Source organism: Passer domesticus, chromosome 16 (genome assembly GCF_036417665.1).
Source record: "Passer domesticus isolate bPasDom1 chromosome 16, bPasDom1.hap1, whole genome shotgun sequence".
NCBI classification, from domain to species: domain Eukaryota; kingdom Metazoa; phylum Chordata; class Aves; order Passeriformes; family Passeridae; genus Passer; species Passer domesticus.
Window position 1 is genome coordinate 13,196,206 of NC_087489.1, and position 16,835 is coordinate 13,213,040.

The 16,835-nt window shown below is 42.7% G+C and overlaps 1 protein-coding gene across 1 annotated transcript; it reads left to right on the plus strand.

The window, feature by feature from the left end:
* The first annotated feature begins 171 nt into the window (after positions 1-171).
* On the plus strand, positions 172-15,748 carry LOC135281997 (uncharacterized). Its single transcript, XM_064391417.1, has 11 exons — positions 172-1,455; positions 1,646-1,808; positions 3,477-3,588; positions 6,571-6,661; positions 7,192-7,278; positions 9,615-9,767; positions 10,919-11,048; positions 11,182-11,214; positions 12,571-12,674; positions 14,455-14,538; positions 15,162-15,748. Exons 1-11 carry the CDS (start codon positions 871-873, stop codon positions 15,264-15,266), a joined length of 1,647 nt encoding a protein of 548 aa, XP_064247487.1. The 5' UTR covers positions 172-870; the 3' UTR covers positions 15,267-15,748.
* The last annotated feature ends 1,087 nt before the right edge of the window (positions 15,749-16,835 follow it).

A 16,835-nucleotide genomic window follows, 5' to 3' on the forward strand; every position in this document is an offset into this window, starting at 1 on the left:
CTCAGTGACCTGGTGCAGCAGAGCTGTGGCTGCATTTCCCTCCACAGGGAAAAGCAAGGCTCATCTTCCCAGGGATGTTTTCTGGGAATTGCAGTGAGGAGCTTCAGAGAAAGAAAAAACAATTTTTATTTCATCTGCTGTGCCTGTGTTTGTGCAGAAGTAGAATGGAGTATGGAGATTGCTTACCCAGAGTGATGGGGTTTTGTTTCTTTGACCAATCTCTGCAAGCTGTGTCCTGTTGGTCAGGAGACAGCCACGAGATCTGGTTGAGTTCTTGTGTAGACTCAGTTTAGATGTAGTGTAATATAATATAGAATAATATAGTATAATAAAGTAATTAATTAGCCTCTGATATCGATGGAGTCCTCCTTGTCATTTCTCCTGCTGTGGGGTTGCCTTGAATCCCATACAGAGGTGTCTAGCCTCATCAGTGAGGGTTTTGGCATATCCTTATTATAATGGGCATTACGCAGATCAAAAGTTAATTTGATCCTGAGAGTTCTGATTAATCTTCCTGCAAGTGCTGCAAACCACAGTCCTTAAAGTAATGAATAAAAAGATGAAGCTCCAAAATGCCGGTAGGTTCCAAATTCTGAGTGCTGCAAACAGGCTCAGGCAGCAGAGGATGGCCCAGAGTAAAACAACATTCCTGGAGGAATGAGGCCACCACAATCACAAGGATTACCCCTCCCATTGCTGTGCAGAGCTCTGGGGAGCATTCTCAGGAGGAATCCAAAGTGGAACTGAGCTGGTCCGTGGCAATCCTGCCCAGAGCAGCTGGTGGGACAGGAGATGGCTCATGCAGGGATGGACGTGGGCAGGTTCTGAGTGCCTGTAACACACTGCTGCTTCCCGAGGGGGAGAGGAGGCATGGAGGGGTCACTGCACAGCCCCTGCATGGCCAAACCTCAGCTCTGGAGAGCAGAGAACCCTGAGAAGGGCAGAGCCAGCAGCCCTGGGCTGCTCTGGCGGGTGCAGGAGCTGGCTGGGCAGGGTGCTGTTCTCTCTTGCTGCTGTGTCTGGGTGCCATTTCTCCCTTCCAGGCTGCGGATACCCCTGAGTGTCCAGAGCAGCAGGCCAGAGGCTGCTGCCAGGCTGCAGAGGGACTGGCTGGCCCTGCTGGAGCGGCACTGCCAGCCTGGCAGCGCTGCCACCCCGGGGGGCTCCCAGGGATGCAGCTCCCCCGAAGCTGACTATGAGGAATTCATTGTGCCTGTGGATGAGCAGAGAGAGGAGACGCCCAACTTTGGTGGGAATTCTGCAAGGAGCAGCCTGAGCAAGCCTGCAGCAGCCCTGGCAGGGACTGCAGAGGGGCAGGCAGCCCCAGCTCTGCCACCTGCCCTGGGCAGGGCCGAGGTGCCACCAGCCCCACCTGCCCTCCCACAGCCCTGCAGTGCCCCTCCAGCAGCAAAGAGGACCAAAGCCTTTCACTGGGATGTCGTTCCTTGTGACAAGGTGAGGATGAAACCGAGGGCAGCCGTTAACGGGAAAAAACCTAAATATTGCAGCCCATGTGGCGTGGGCAGTTACAGGAATCCAGCCGTGCCACAAAATGACCTGGATGCTCCTCTCTGTGTTTGCCCGGAACAAAGAGCCTCTGTTATTCTGGCTTTTTGTTTACCCTCTGTCCCTCCTGTATTTTTAGATTCAAAAATCTGTCTGGGGATCGTGTGACCCGTGCAAGAGGAAAATAGATGTGTGCAGGCTGTGTGAGCAGTTCCAGATCCAGGACACAGCAGTGCCTCTGGGCAGCGAGCCTCCCGTGAATCAGCACATCCTGCTGGACAGAAAAGTTGCGCACAACTTCAGTGAGTGGATCAGCAGGGGCTGGTGCTCCTCCGGCAGCCTGGGCTGAGCTCTGCCTGCGTTTGCTGTCTGTGCTTTCTGCCCCTGCCCAGGCAGTGATCTGGGTGCAAATCCTCTTTTCATTCAGTGCTTCTGTCTTTGTAAAACAAGACCCCAGGGCTCAGCTGCTCCAAAGTACAGACAAACCCCCAAGCTGCTTTTTTTTGGTCCAAACCTGGCCGTGGCACTGAGCAGTGATGCTGCTGTCCTGGGGCAGATGTGTAAATCATCCCCAGCACCTGTAAAGTCAATTTAAGCCTCTGACTACGAAGGCTTTTCCCATTTTGTGGGCTGCAGAGCCCCCAGGAGCAGGCTGGCAGGCAGAACTCACAGAGCTGAGCTGCACTGGGGTCAGGGATCCCTGCAGGGGGGTGGGTTGGGGTGAGGAGCCTTTGGGGCAGCTCCAGGGCAGGAATCCCTGGCTGAGGACTCCACAACCCTTTGCTCTCCTGCTTCAGGTGGGATTCCACCCAAAGCCTGACCTAGAGCAGCCTTTCAGAGCTAATGAAGCAGCTCAACACCCAGTCCTGCTCTTCCTGATAAAACATTGTGGAGCTCTTTTAATTCCCTTGGTGAGGAGAGGCAGATGTTAAAGGAGCAGCAGTAATTGTTCTTCAAAGAGCACTCTGATTTCTGCTACAAAGATGCCTTTCCAAAAAATTTCTATAACCTAGAGATGCTTTAAGATGGTTACATGTGTAAAGAATTTGGGGCAGTCAGTTCTGAAGTTTTAATGATTTCATCTTGATGAATATGAATAAGAAAAAATGTTTTTTAGAGAGCATGTAAAGTTTTAATTGGGACATGTAAATGGAGATATCTCAGAATTACTGCATCCCTTGACTAACAGTTTGAAGGGTTAAAAGGAAGAGTGATGGCAAAGTGCTGTTGCAGATAAAAGAATCTTGTAATAGCACTTTTATCTACTAAATTATTGCAGTTTCTTTGAGGAAATGTCTTTCTTTTGCTTTGCAAATAACACAATTCCTCCTTTTGATCCTGTTCCTCTCACAGTTTTTCACAGAGACGTTCTACATCCCTTTCTTAATCTTATCCTCATCAGTGAGGGTTTTGGCATGTCCTTATTATAATGGACATTACTCAGATCAAAAGTTAATTTGATCCTGAGAGTTCTGATTAATCTTCCTGCAAGTGCTGCAAACCACAGTCCTTAAATTAATGAATAAAAAGATGAAGCTCCAAAATGCCAGTAGGTTCCAAATTCTGAGAGAGATTTTGAGTGGAACACCAGAGGAAAATGAGAGTTCTGAGAGATCTCCACACTAAATTCAAGGCCAGTGTGGGAGAAAATACAAATAAAAGCAAAGTTCTCTAATGGATTCTTGTTGAAAAAAGAAATTCCTGCCACACAGGGAGCAGGTATCAGGAAGAGACAAGAAAATCATCCTCAGATTTGTTTTTCCTTGATGGTTGCTCTGTAAATTTAAAGAAAATATGAAGATTGAGATTTTGCCTTATGGTAGCAGCTGCTAAATATTTTATATTTTGGTTATTTGGGGTTTTTTTTTAAAATGTTTTTTAAATTCTGCTAAGCATAGGATGAGATACTTTGGTGATTTCCCTTCCCTTGAGCATTTCCTTCCAAGTAACCCAGAATCCTTTTTCTCCAGACATTTTTCTTAAAAGTTTCCGTATAAAACCGAGTGAGCTGAAGGACAAACTCTTCATCATCCACGAGGAGAGTGGTGGGCTCACAGATGAGCAGATTACAGCGCTGAGAAGGTAATTTTGGGGGGAATTGCTGTGTTTTATTAGTCAATAACTGCTCAAAAAGTCATGTAACTAAGGGTCTAGTGACCTTCTGAACCGTGCTGTAACGATGTGAGCTGAACTCACCCTTCCTACCTGCGTAGAAAATAAGAAAAATAAACTGAAAAATCATCAAAACTCAACTCAAAAATCCCTTCTCAAATTCCTTCCAAAATTCCCCACAAGTGAATTCTCACACTCAGGATTCAGTCCTGGCACTGCAGCCTCAGTCCAGGATCTCCAGGCTGCTGAAATTGCTGTGGCACCACTGATTTATGGCCTCTGGGCTCTTTGCCATCAGACAATAATAATAATAATGATGATGGCAATGAAGCTTGAAATATCATACTTTTTTCCTTGAAGTCTTTCTTTGATGGCAATAATGCTGAGGGAATATTCCCAGCAGTGGAATGTGTAAGGGGTATTGATTGTTGTATTGCTCTGTGCTGTATAATTTCAAGGATTCAAGCCATGCTATCTGGCTTCAAGGATTCTGTCCCTGGGATTGTTATTTACTGCCAAAATCGATGAATCCATGTGCAAATCTTGCACTGAGAGGAAACAGAATTTTTGTTTCCACCCCAAGAGTTTTGAGTGTAACTGAAACAGTCGAAATTCATCTCAAAATGAAGGCTTGAGTGGTGTTTGTGAGGGTCCCAGGATGAGGGAAGAGATAAATCTGACTCCATGTTCTCAGAAGGCTGATATATTATATTATATTATATTATATTATATTATATTATATTATATTATATTATATTATATTATATTATATTATATTATATTATATTATATTATATTATATTATATTATATTATATTATATTATATTATATTAATTATATTATATTAATTATATTAATTATATTATATTAATTACATTAATGCTATACTAAAACGATACTAAACTATAGAGAAAGGATACATCAGAAGGCTTAACAAGAATGAATAATAAAAACTCGTCACTGACCAGAGCAGGAATTGTTTTGTGTCCCTGCTCTGTGCAGAGCTCACCATCCCCTGATGTGAACCCAGACCCACACACTAAAGCAGCACAGAACCTGAAAAACATAAAAGCTAAAACCCAAGGCATCAGGAGAGAGAAAATTACTTAAAGATGTCAAAATTCTGCTATTGGAGAGTGAAAAATACTTAAAGTCAAAGCCAAAATTCCATTTTCAAGGCAGAGTGTCCTGCTCATGTATCCAGTGGAAGTGGTGGGATATCATTGGGAAATTCCAGAATAAATTTGATACAGAAACCTCTCCATCTCTGGATGGTTCTTTATCCTCATGTCTTACCAGCAAAGCACTCCATGCCTCTCTAAACTTAATTTTTTTTCAGAGGAATAGGAATCTTTTTCATTGTGCAAATTCCATTAGAGCTGCATTCATGTACAAAGATATTTATGGAATGCATTCACGTGGTTTTGTGCCTCCTTTCTCATGGCTCCCATTGTTTAATGCTTTAAGCTTTAAACCTTCCAGATAATCTGTTATTTCCATTTTCTATGCATAATGCAGCTAAAGAATTTTATGGGGTATCAGACTCTTGATTAAATGAAGATGTTTGCTGTCACCTTTTGAAATACGTTCTATGAATTTGCTTAAAAGCTCAAACTATTTTTAATGATGAGTAAACACCCTTTCATTTGCCAACAGCTAACTTATTTTTAAATGAAAATTCATTTTTTTTTCTTAATGGTAAAGTGGGCTGAAAGGATTACATTTTCATCTGCTACAATCCAGAGTTAATTCAAACCCCAGCAATTTTACAATTGAAATGTCATATTAATTATTGACAACAGCAAAATAAGTCTTAGTGCTTGTCCTGTGCTTAACGTGCTAAAATATTTGCTTTTTTCCATGTTTGAGTCAATTCCCTGACTTTTCCTGGAAATGCATAGCTCTGCCCATGAATGTTTAATCACTCTTGCTGCAAATTTAGAAGTTTGTTTTAAGAGAAAGTAAAGAGAGCAGACCTGAATACTTATTTCAGCTTCTTTACTCTGCTCACATGTGAGCTGTGACACGGATTCAGCTTTTCTGAAGAAATGCTGTGAATTCCCCCAGTGTGGCTCAGACAGGCAGCAAGACCTCCAAAGGAAGGCAGCTGTGCTGCTGTGTTTGTTTTTCCAAGTGGAGGCATGTTTGAAAACATCAATCTTCTGAAAATCTGTGGCCCTGGAGGATATTCTGCGGCCTCGGGAGGAGGATGTGGGTCTGTGTTTTGTGCTGTCACTGTTTCAGCAAGTAAAAAAATCTGTAAAAATCATGATAAAGAAGAGAAACCCTCCCAGGCTGGGGTTGTGGGGTGTCTGAGCCAGGAGGGGACAGGATGATCCTTGTGGGTTCCTTCCAGCCCAGGATATTCTGTGATTATGAGACAACAAAGATGATCCTTGTGCTCCTTTCCAGCCCAGGATATTCTATAATTCTTTGATAACAGAGATGATCCTTGTGGTCCCTTCCAGCCCAGAATATTGTGTGATTCTGTGATAACAGAAATGATTCTTGTGGGTTTCTTCCAGCCCAGGATATTCTGTGATTACAAAGATGATCCTTGTGGGTTCCTTCCAGCCCAGGATATTCTGTGATTCTTTGATAACAGAGATAAGAAAGGATCCAGCCTCTTTGGAAATCAGGGCCTGAACTCCTCTGCCTCATGGTTTCAGCTTTTCTAAAGTATTCTGTCACTCTAAATCCCCTGAACGTCTGCAGGTGGACATTCTGGCTGTTTTCAAGCCTTATCTACATGGAATCATCTCCACATATCCAGAGGTGTCTGCAGATCACTCTTGCTTCCCATCTCCCAGTTGGTTCAAATGCCTCCAAAGGATAAGCAGTAAATATGAACCACACAAACCACACAAAATGCAGGAAATTCCAGGGCAAGGAATGGCAGAATTATTTTATCAGAATGAAGAGGAGCCCTAATTTTAATTTTCTCTTTACAGATATTTGCCCACACCCAAAGATGCAGAAAGGTACCTGTCCTTCAAGGGGCCTTGCTCAGAGCTGCACGTGGTTGACCAGTTTATGTTAGAGGTGAGGAGTTTCAATGCTAAAAGACACCACATCCTATTTTTAGGACATTCTCCAAGCTAAAACCACTGCAAGAAGCTGTTGTTTAGAACCCAGATTTACAGTCTCACCCAGAATCAGAATGAAAGGATTATTCTGATGAAGACTTGGGACAGGTAGATGACAAAAAGAGAACAGTGGATCCCTTTGTGTCTCCAAGTCACACTCCCTCCTCTTCCTACAGAGCATTTATCCTGATCTAAATCTAGATTCCCAAAATCTAGAAGCCATAATCTATAAAATTATAGCTTTTAAACCATTTTTGCTCACAAGAAAGGACTGCACTTGATTTCAATCATGTCTGCCCAGCAGCACACAGTGAATCTGCAGGCATGTCCCAGAGTGTATCCACAGGGTCAAGGCCAAGAACAAAATGAATAAATGAGCACAGAAATTAGACAAACAGCTGAATTGCTCAGTCAATAATGAAAGGAATATGCATGTTCTGGTATAAATGTGAGTTTTTTATTCCTGTTCTGCTCCATTCTGTGCAGATGTGTAAAATCCCCCAGCTGGGCCAGAGGCTGGATCTGCTGCTCAGCGTCCGTGAGCTCCCCGAGAGCATCAGAGACCTGGAGCCCGTGAGTACTGGAGCCCTCCTGGTGTGCCTGTCATCCTGGCAGCTTGATAAGAGAGGTCCAAATCACAGATTTCAAGGCTGTGTAGTTTGGGAGGATTATTTTGTTGTTTGTTTGTTTTTTGGTTTTTTTTCCACTTGTGTGATTGATATTGTCCTTATTCCACCAAGGTTCAGGGTAATGGGTGTGGCAGCAGAACAGACTTCCACAAGAGAGAGAGAAAAGAACAGGAAAAGATCTTCAAAATTTTACTGGAGATATTAAACTTTCCTCCTTTGGGTGAGACAGAAGTGAATTTCACCATTAAAATTCAATTCCCTTTGTGGGGAGGTTCTGGCCTCTGAAAGAAACAGTCTAAGGCAAGGAGGAAGTTTATTTGACAAATCTCCAAGAAATTTATTATTTCCTGAAGACTGAAGGAGCTGTTCCCCCTAAGGATGACAGCTCTGGACTGGAATTTTTGGGAGCCAGGGCTCAAGTCTTCTCTGCCTTTTCCCAGGGTGACTAAGGCTGGGGGGATGCAAACAAACAAGTGCCACTCTCGTGACTGGACCCTGCCTTACCTGCCAGGTTTTGTCCATGCTTTGATGCAAAACACGCATTTCCACACCACAAAAATGCTTCAGAGGTTTTGCCCTCGTTCTGCACGGGAATGAAAATAAAATGTGAAAGTTCTGTGAGTTATCCTTTGCCTGGCTGTGATTAAAAGCACAGTAGCAGAGAGGGAAGCTCAGAAGAGGAGCAGATGGGAAGCACGGGGGAGATGCAGACATTCCTGACCCTGCCTGGTGCAGCTGCACCTCTGCTGTCTTCCACTAAAGCCAAATATTGAATATTTGTAAATTAATCCACGCACTGTTTGCTTTGATGGATATTTAATGTTCACTGAAGAGCTAATTAGTGTCTAAGTGTGTTCTTATACATGCTAGCACGTATTTTAAACCACAAAATATACACCTAAAATCCTGAGGGACAATGTCAATTTTGGCTTTCAGCAACTTCTGGCCCTGAGCTGGGCTATAAATGCTTTAACAACAGCTTTCAGTGCACCCATGTGCTTCATCCTCTCCCTGTTTTTAAATTTCTGTGTTGGTGACTGATGAAAAGAGGTGTGGTACTAAAAAAATACAGATTTTTAAACTGAAAACAAAATCCCCTCCTGTACCTATAGTCCTAGAAGGGAGGTGGCTTCCCTGGGAAAACTGAATTATACTGAGTTTGAGTACAGGAAATTATTATTCTTCCTTGTGGGGAAACTGTGCTAAGAATTTTGATAAGAGCATTGAGCTGGTGTAAATGAAGGGAGGGAGCTGAAGGATGGAGCTCCATACCCTGCTTCCCCTGATCCCTGGAATTTGGGCACCCCAACAGCAAAAGCCTTTTTGTGCACAGGAGCTGCAGTTGTTTTGGCAGCCACAAAGGATGTGACTCCTTTTGGGCTGGCTGTGCCAGCACAGCTTTGTCTGGGGGAGTTTGGCCCTGCTGAAAATCCCTGAGGGATTTTGGCACTCTAGGACACAAAATAGAAAGACGTGGCCAATGGGTTTAATAAGGTGAAAAAGAGGGAAGTTTAGTTCTGACTCCAACATTTGTAGATTTCCAAAGGTGACAGTGATTGGAGGTGCCACCTCTCCAATGGCACTGCACAAACCAAGAGCCCATCAGATTTCTCCTCTTCCAGAAAAGAATGCAAACCAATTATTTATATAAAGTCTGTGAGAAAGTTTGTTACAAGAATATCAACATCAGAAGGCTTAGAAGAACTCAAAGGAACAGGGTGACAGGATTGGGACAGGGAGGGGCTTCAGGTGGGGACAGAGAGGGGTGGCAGAGAGGGCACAGACACCACAGGTTTATCCCCATTTTCAGTCTGTCTGAGGAAGGTCTGTCCATGTGTTTGTGGGTCCCAGGACAAGGGAAAAGATGAATCTGACTCCATGTTCTCAAAAGGCTGATTATTATATTATATTATATTATATTATATTATATTATATTATATTATATTATATTATATTATATTACATACTAAATCTATACTAAACTATAGAGAGAAAGGAATACATCAGAAGGTGAGGAGAGGAAAGGAAAAAAGGAATGAATAACAAAAACCTGTGACAGACGCAGAGAATCCAACACTGGGATTGGTCATTAAGCAAAAACAATTCACATGGAACAATCAAAGATCACCTGTTGGTAAACAACCTCCAGACCTCATATCCAAACAAATAGTCATTGTTTACATTTATTTTCTGAGAATTTTTCTCAGCTTCTCAGGAGAAAAATCCTGGCCAAGGTATTTTTCAGACAATATCGTGGTGACAAAGGTCTGTGTGTTCCAGCTGATCATCCAGAACATCCAAGCCAGCAAGCAGCTGCAGTCCAGCCCCAAGTTTGTTGCTGTCTTGGAGTACATCTTAGCCATGGGGAACCACCTGAATGAAAAAGCTGGGAAAGAGGTGGCCAAAGGATTCCGACTGTCATCTCTGGCCAAAGTGAGTGAACATCTTCTTCTGATTAAAATCATCCTGTTCTAAGGTTTGCTAGCATTAGTATCCTAATATTGTTAGCACATTAATGCCATAAAATAATAAATTTAATTCTTTTCAGTGCGGAGAGAGGCAATAACTCCTAATGAGGAGCTCAGATTTTACCACCTGCCCTGGGTTAGAGGAGAATAAACTGCTCTGAGCACTGAATCCTCTGGTGCCTGGGACCACAAGCTGTGCTCCCCATGCAGGCAGCAGCTCTGGCTCTGTGCTGCTGCATGTGCCTCTAACGAGCCAGAATATCAAAATGCTGCCTGCCCTGGTATTAAAATCCCTTGGCATGAGGAGCTGTGTGGGCTGCAGGCCCTGGTTAGACAGCAGGTGTGAGCCAGGAACGTGTGTGAAGCAGCAACATGAAAAGCAGAAGTTGGATTCTGTTGTTTTCTGTTCTTGCCAAACATACCTGGGTGTGGTATTTTTGGGGTCCCCACATGATGGTGAGGAAAGGAAGGAATCTGACTCCATGTTCTTAGAAAGATTATATTATATTATATTATATTATATTATATTATATTATATTATATTATATTATATTATATTATATTATATTATATTATATTATATTATATTATATTATATTATATTTATTATATTTATTATATTATATTACATTTATTATATTTATTATATCTATTATATTATATTATATTATATTATATTATATTATATTATATTATATTATAAGAATATTATACTAAAACTAAGAATACTATACTAAAACTATAGTAAAGAATAGAGAAAAGATACAGACAGAAAGCTAAAGGGTAACAATTAAAACTCGTGACTCTCTGCTCCAGAGCCTCGACACAGCCTGGCAGTGATTGGTCAATAAGTAAAAACAATTCACCTGTGGGTAAACAATCTCCAAACCACATTTTAAAGCAGCAAAACACAGCAGAAGCACATTAGATAATATTGTTTTCCTTTTTTTCTGAGGCTTCTCAGCTTCCCAGGAGAGAAATCCTGGCGAAGGGATTTTTCCAGAAAATATCACAGTGACTCCTGGGTTCTATCAGCATCTCTGCTGTTCCTTTTCCGTGTTTTATTTCTTTTTGAGGGCTGATGGCTGAGGGTGTTTTTGCCCTGCTCTGTTGCAGCTCTCTCTGCTGAGGGGCAGGGACAGGACGTTCACCCTTCTGCACGCCCTGGTGGAACAGATCCTCCTGCACCAGCCCGAGCTGGCCACCTTTCCTCAGGAGCTGACAGAGTTTGAGGCTGTTCCTGATGGTGAGAGGAGGGAAAGGGGGAAAATAATCAACAAATAAAAAAAATAAGTCCTTCACCTTCCGTGCTTCTCACTGTATAAATGATATTATCATTATAAATGTCATCATCATGATTTTCCCCTCTTCCTTTCCAGCGTCCATGAAGGGCCTCAGTGCTGAAGTTGATGGTATGTAAATGTAAAATGTAAAATTCTACATTCACAGGCAGATTTTCAGGCACTGTGCAGTCATTTGGAACAGGTTTTCACTGCCCCTCTGTAGTTTGTAAAGAGTGTTAAAGGTTCAGAACATTGAGGTGAAGTGTTGCCATGGAGATGCTTAACCTGCCATGCTACTGTGAGGAATTAAAAAAAGAAAAGGAATATTGAAGTGTGTCCAGGTGGTTTAGAAATGTAAAAAAATGTACTGGCCATGGTAAATAGAGTTTGTCATAAAATACAAAAGTTAAGGGGTACAAGTGCTCCATCACAGTGATGGCTGGGAGGGACTCTGGGAGTGCAGCAGGAGAAACTTCTGCAGTTCAAGAACTTTCTGGAAACAAACTGGTTTCCTTCTCTGAAAAGGACTCCAGCACCAGTGAAATCAACAGGAGGGGCAGAACAAGGTTGTTGAAATGGGAGATGGATTTTGTGAGATGGATTTTGTAGGATGGTTTTTGTAGGATAGTTTTTGTAGGATGGTTTTTGTAGGATGGTTTTTGTAGGACGGATTTTGTAGGATGGTTTTTGTGAGATGGTTTTTGTGAGATGGTTTTTGTAGGATGGTTTTTGTAGGATGGATTTTGTAGGATGGATTTTGTAGGATGGATTTTGTAGGATGGTTTTTGTAGGATGGATTTTGTAGGATGGATTTCCAGCTCTCCCTGGCACAGCCCCATGACCTGTGAGCTCGGTGGGTTCAGCAGGGCAGCCAGGTGGGATTGCCTGGGCTCTTCCCTCCGTGGGTTCCTGCTGTGCCAGGGCAGTCCCAGCAGGGCACAGAGGGAGGAGATGCACCCAAATCCTGGGAAGCAGCTTCTGCCAGCTGCAGGCACAGCCTGCAGGAGCTGCAGGAGCTGCCCAGCACGGGCTGGGAGATGCCAGAGGAGCCCAGAGCCCAGGCTGTGCCCTCTGTCCCAGCTGACAAGAATTCTTACTGATTTCTTACTGTTCCACAGGGGATCTTTATTCTTTTATTTTTAAAAGAACCCAGAATTTCCTACACAAAATGTGGCTTTTCAGGGTGTTATTTCCATGGCTGATCCCAGTGCTCAGCCTAGGGATTGTCAGGTTTGTGGCTGCAGCATTACCACACTCTCGAGCTCTGCATTATCCTGCACTTTGAGGGATGTGATCACATTTTTTCCCTGAGGAAATGCCTCCTTCAGGAGCTCTACCTCCCACCAGGAACTCAATACTCCTAGATAAATGTATTGCAGACCCACATTCTCTTTTGTTTTCCTTGTGCCCTAAATGAGACAACTGCAGCCCTTTGGACAGCTCTTCGTGCTGGTGAAATTCCTCATTTTCTGTTCTTTTTGTTAGTTTTAAAAAAAGAACTGGAGAACCTTGTCCAGTGCAGGAGGCTCCTCAAACCCAAAGCAAGCAAGGCAGCACCCCAGGAGTCCCAGTTCTGCAAGGAACTGAAGGTAAATCAAGCACAACCTCCCCGTGGGCTGGAGTAAGGGAGGAGTAACCTGGGAGTTATTGCTGACACCTGGGAATAAGGAGAATTTGAGGGAAAGTGCCTTTTTATTCCCTTCTGAGGGTGCCTCATGTTGTAATTTGCAGTGTGGGAAGGGTTTTCAGGGTTTCTGCACCTCCTGTTTTCCCTTCCCAGGCAAGGATGAGGAGCAGGCAGCCCTTGGGAAGCACTTTGGGATAACAGGAATTTTAGAGTGAATTTTTAAGAATTTCTTCTGCCCTCAGACAGAAGAGGGTTTAGAGAGGATCAAAGAACCATGGAATGGTTTGGAAGGGACCTTAAAAATCATCTTTAGGATCATGCCCTGGACCACAGGATCATCCAGTCCTGATTATCCATCAATCATTTCCAATCCTTCAGGTTGGAAAAGCCCTCGAGGAGCACTGAATTCAAAGCCAGCAGAGCTGACCCCTGTCCCCAAATGCCACCTCCCCTTCCCCTGAGCCCTGCAGGGCTGGGGGCTCCACTCTGCCCTGGGCAGCTGTGCCAGGGCTGGGAATCCTTTTGGATGGGAAATTCATCCTGAAATCCCACCCAAACCTGCCCTGGGCAGCTGTGCCAGGGCTGGGAATCCTTTTGGATGGGAAATTCATCCTGGAATCCCACACAACCCTGCCCTGGGCAGCTGTGCCAGGGCTGGGAATCCTTTTGGATGGACAAATTCATCCCAAAATCCAACTCAAGCCTGCCCTGGGCAGCTGTGCCAGCCCTGCAGAGCCTTTTAGATGGAGGAATTCATCCTGAAATTCAACCCTGCCCTGCCCTGGGCAGCTGTGCCAGGGCTGGGAATCCTTCTGGATGGGAAATTCATCCTGGAATCCCACCCAAGCCTGCCCTGGAGGGCTGCTGGCAGCTCAGTGTCCCCACTCTGAGTGGCCACGTGCACCTCTGCTGTCCCACACCTCTTTGTGCTTCCAGGAGTTTCTTTCACAGTTGTTTTGTCTTCTGTAAATAACATTAATTAATAGTTACTACAGTTAATACTGCATAAATGTTTTAAAAAAAAATTTCCTCCAACACTTACTGCTAATATATTAATTATATAATATAAATCTACTGATTTGTATAATAAACATTATTTATAAAGTATTATTGTAGTATTTATAACCAATTTTCATATACTTTATCATCTCTTTATATAATCACCTATAAAACACATATCTTTTCAAGATCCTACTTTTGATTCTCCAACTACTTATAATCACTTAAACCAAGTTAACTCTCTAATTAGTCCTTACACTAGCTCTGTAGTTTAACCCAATACCAGCTCATAATTTTAAATGTTTTTCAGAATTCAAAAAGAAAAAAAAATCTGGGTGTTACAAACAAGGCAAAATGAAGAAATTTTATTTCCAGGCTTGTTTCTAGAGCCCTGTTTCTGCCCCTTAAGCACCTGGAAGTGGCAGTGTTTGCTGCACAGGAAAAAAAGGCCAAATATTCTGGAAATCAGGGCCTTGTGATGCTTCTCTGGCTCTGCACTTTATCCTGAATGGATTTAGGTTTTGTCATTTTATAATACACTTAAAATTCTCTAATGTTAATATTCCTTTTTTTGTCTTTGATGTCTTAATACTTGCAGGGGAATGTTTGTGCTTCTCTTTTGTCAAATGTGAAATTTTTATGACATGAAAATTTTGCCTTGAATGATTTTGTTTTCACTGCTGTTTAATTCCTGCTTTAATCTGTGCTCCTACAGCAAATTAAGAAGTTCTATTTTATTACAGGATTTAATTCAGAAATATGAAGGGGATCTCTCCCAGCTGTCAAAAAGATGTGAGGAAATGAAGAAGCTTTATAGCAACGTACTGGTACATATCACATTAAAATGCAATGAAAATAAAGCTACATTTCTTTTTTAAATGGAAGAAAGGAGGGGAAGGGAGTGCAAGAAATTCCCACTTGCCTTAAATTTATGCTGGCTGCAGAAAAAGAAATAAATCCCATATTTAACAGTGGTCAGAGATCTTAAGGAGAGGGACAGAAATGCAGTGATAACCTCTGAAACTGGAGCAATATCCTGGTCCTGGGATTAGGACATTTTGTACACATTTTCTTTGATTAATGGATTCACCTCCGAGCTGCAGAGCCAGACAACTTCAGGATTTGCTGAATTTTCTCCTCTCCAGCTGGAGATGTGTGGTCCAGCCAGAGACATTAACCCAGGTTACTGAGGTAATTCAGTGTCAGCCCCCTAGATCGCTTTTATTTGGGATATTTTGGATCTCAGTTCCCTGGAGATTTCAGACAGCTCAAAGTTTGCCTCTTCCTCCTCTTCCCCTTCTTCTCTTACCTCTTCTTCCTCTTCTTCTTTATATTAATATGAACAATAATGGAGGAATTTCACTTTTCTCTGCTGTTGAAATTTCATTAAGCTCCTGGCTTGGATCACTCAGGTGTGCTGAAGTGAAATATTCTTTATTTCCAATTGCAGGTGAGGTTTGGGGAGCCAGCAGACCTGGACTCCCAGGAGCTCTTTGGGTGGATCTCTTCCTTCCTCTGCGAGTTCAGGAAGGCGTGTGCTGAAGTCACACCATGAGAACACACATTTTATGGGCAGGTGAGGGAAGGAGGAGCCCAGGAAACAATTTTTAATTGTTTTTTTTTCATTGTTGATAAGCAGCACCTTGCCAAGCTCACCTGTGCAGCAGAACACCTTGATTTTGAGAGACATTCTATTTCAAATCTGTAATTTTATGTGGTATTTAACCTGTAATATCCCAGGTCACTGATGAGCCTCTCAGTTTTGTGCTTTTTACCTTGAGATTCCCATATATAGAAAAAACCCCCACTTTTGACCTTTTATAATTTCTCTTTTCAGTCTTTTCCTTTGAATACCCCGACTTCTGACCCAGTTTTAATTATTATTTCCATTATTCTGTATGATGATCTAATTTCTAAAGAATACTTCACACATTTTTATAATGAAATGGGGAGCTGTTACCCACAGAGGGGAATATTTAAACAGATTCTTGTTTATTTTGTTATTAAACATTGCAAACTTACTATGTAATGAAGAAAGTATCTGGCTGAGTGTTTTATTTTGCTTTGTCCCAATAAGCAGGATGAAAAAATAGCACTTTTTATAGCAAATGTCATGTATTTGCCATAAATGCTACAGGAATGAATCAGTATATAAGATTTGCATTAGCAAGAAGAGAAGAACATCAGAGCAGCAAAATAAAAAACTGTCCTGAAGCATCTAAGGAATGGACATGAGAGGGAATTATCCACGGTTTTTATAAGGGGAGATATTTCTGTTGTGTTTGTTGGCTTTTGCATGTTTTTAATTCGAATAATTACCTGGAGCTCAATGTATGGGAGCAAAAGGAGGCCTAGAGCTGCAAACACAAAATTGTGTTTAGCATTAAAAGCAGCAAACAGCTGTAAAAGGGCATTGACAAAATCTGGCATTTCCCTGCCAGGTTTGCAAGCAGGGGGGGCTGAGAGAAAAGTGAATCTGACAGTCAGCACCAGAGCAGTGGCACTGCAGGGTCTGCAGCTCCCACCCCTCGTTCTGCCTGAGAGAGGAAAATTCTGCTCCCTTTTGGTTCCTTGCAGCCCTGTCCCACAGTGCCCTGCCCTGAGAGCACCCCAAAATCTGAATTCTCTTCATTTACGTGGGATGTGTGTGAGCACAGCCCCAAATTCTGAATTCTCTTCATTTACACGGGATGTGTGGGGGCACAGCCCCAAATTCTGAATTCATTTACATGGGACGTGTGTGATCAGCCCTGGATGTGTGTGAGCACAGTCCCAAAAATCTGAATTCTCTTCATTTACACAGGATGTGTGTGAGCACAGCCCCAAATTCTGAATTCTCTTCATTTACGTGGGATGTGTGTGATCAGCCCTGGATGTGTGTGAGCACAGCCCCAAATTCTGAATTCTCTTCATTTACATGGACTCCTGTCACACAACCCTGGATCTGAGAGCCATTCCCATGGCATCAGGATCCCTGCATCCCTGAGCAGCATTCGTGATGCTCATGATAAGTTTCATGGTTTTTCAGCTCCAAAATCCTGCTCTCTTTTAACTGAAGATTTTTTCCTTTTTTTTTTCCCCTCATTACTTTTCCCCCCAAGTCTTTCTTCTCCATTATTCTGTT

Bases quoted from the DNA above. Each gene is read 5' to 3' on its own strand.
- LOC135281997 (XM_064391417.1), top strand. From the start codon at position 871: ATGGAGGGGTCACTGCACAGCCCCTGCATGGCCAAACCTCAGCTCTGG. The intron at 11,049-11,181 runs GTGAGAGGAGGG...CTTCCTTTCCAG, and splicing joins GTTTGAGGCTGTTCCTGATG to CGTCCATGAAGGGCCTCAGT. The intron at 11,215-12,570 runs GTATGTAAATGT...TCTTTTTGTTAG, and splicing joins CCTCAGTGCTGAAGTTGATG to TTTTAAAAAAAGAACTGGAG.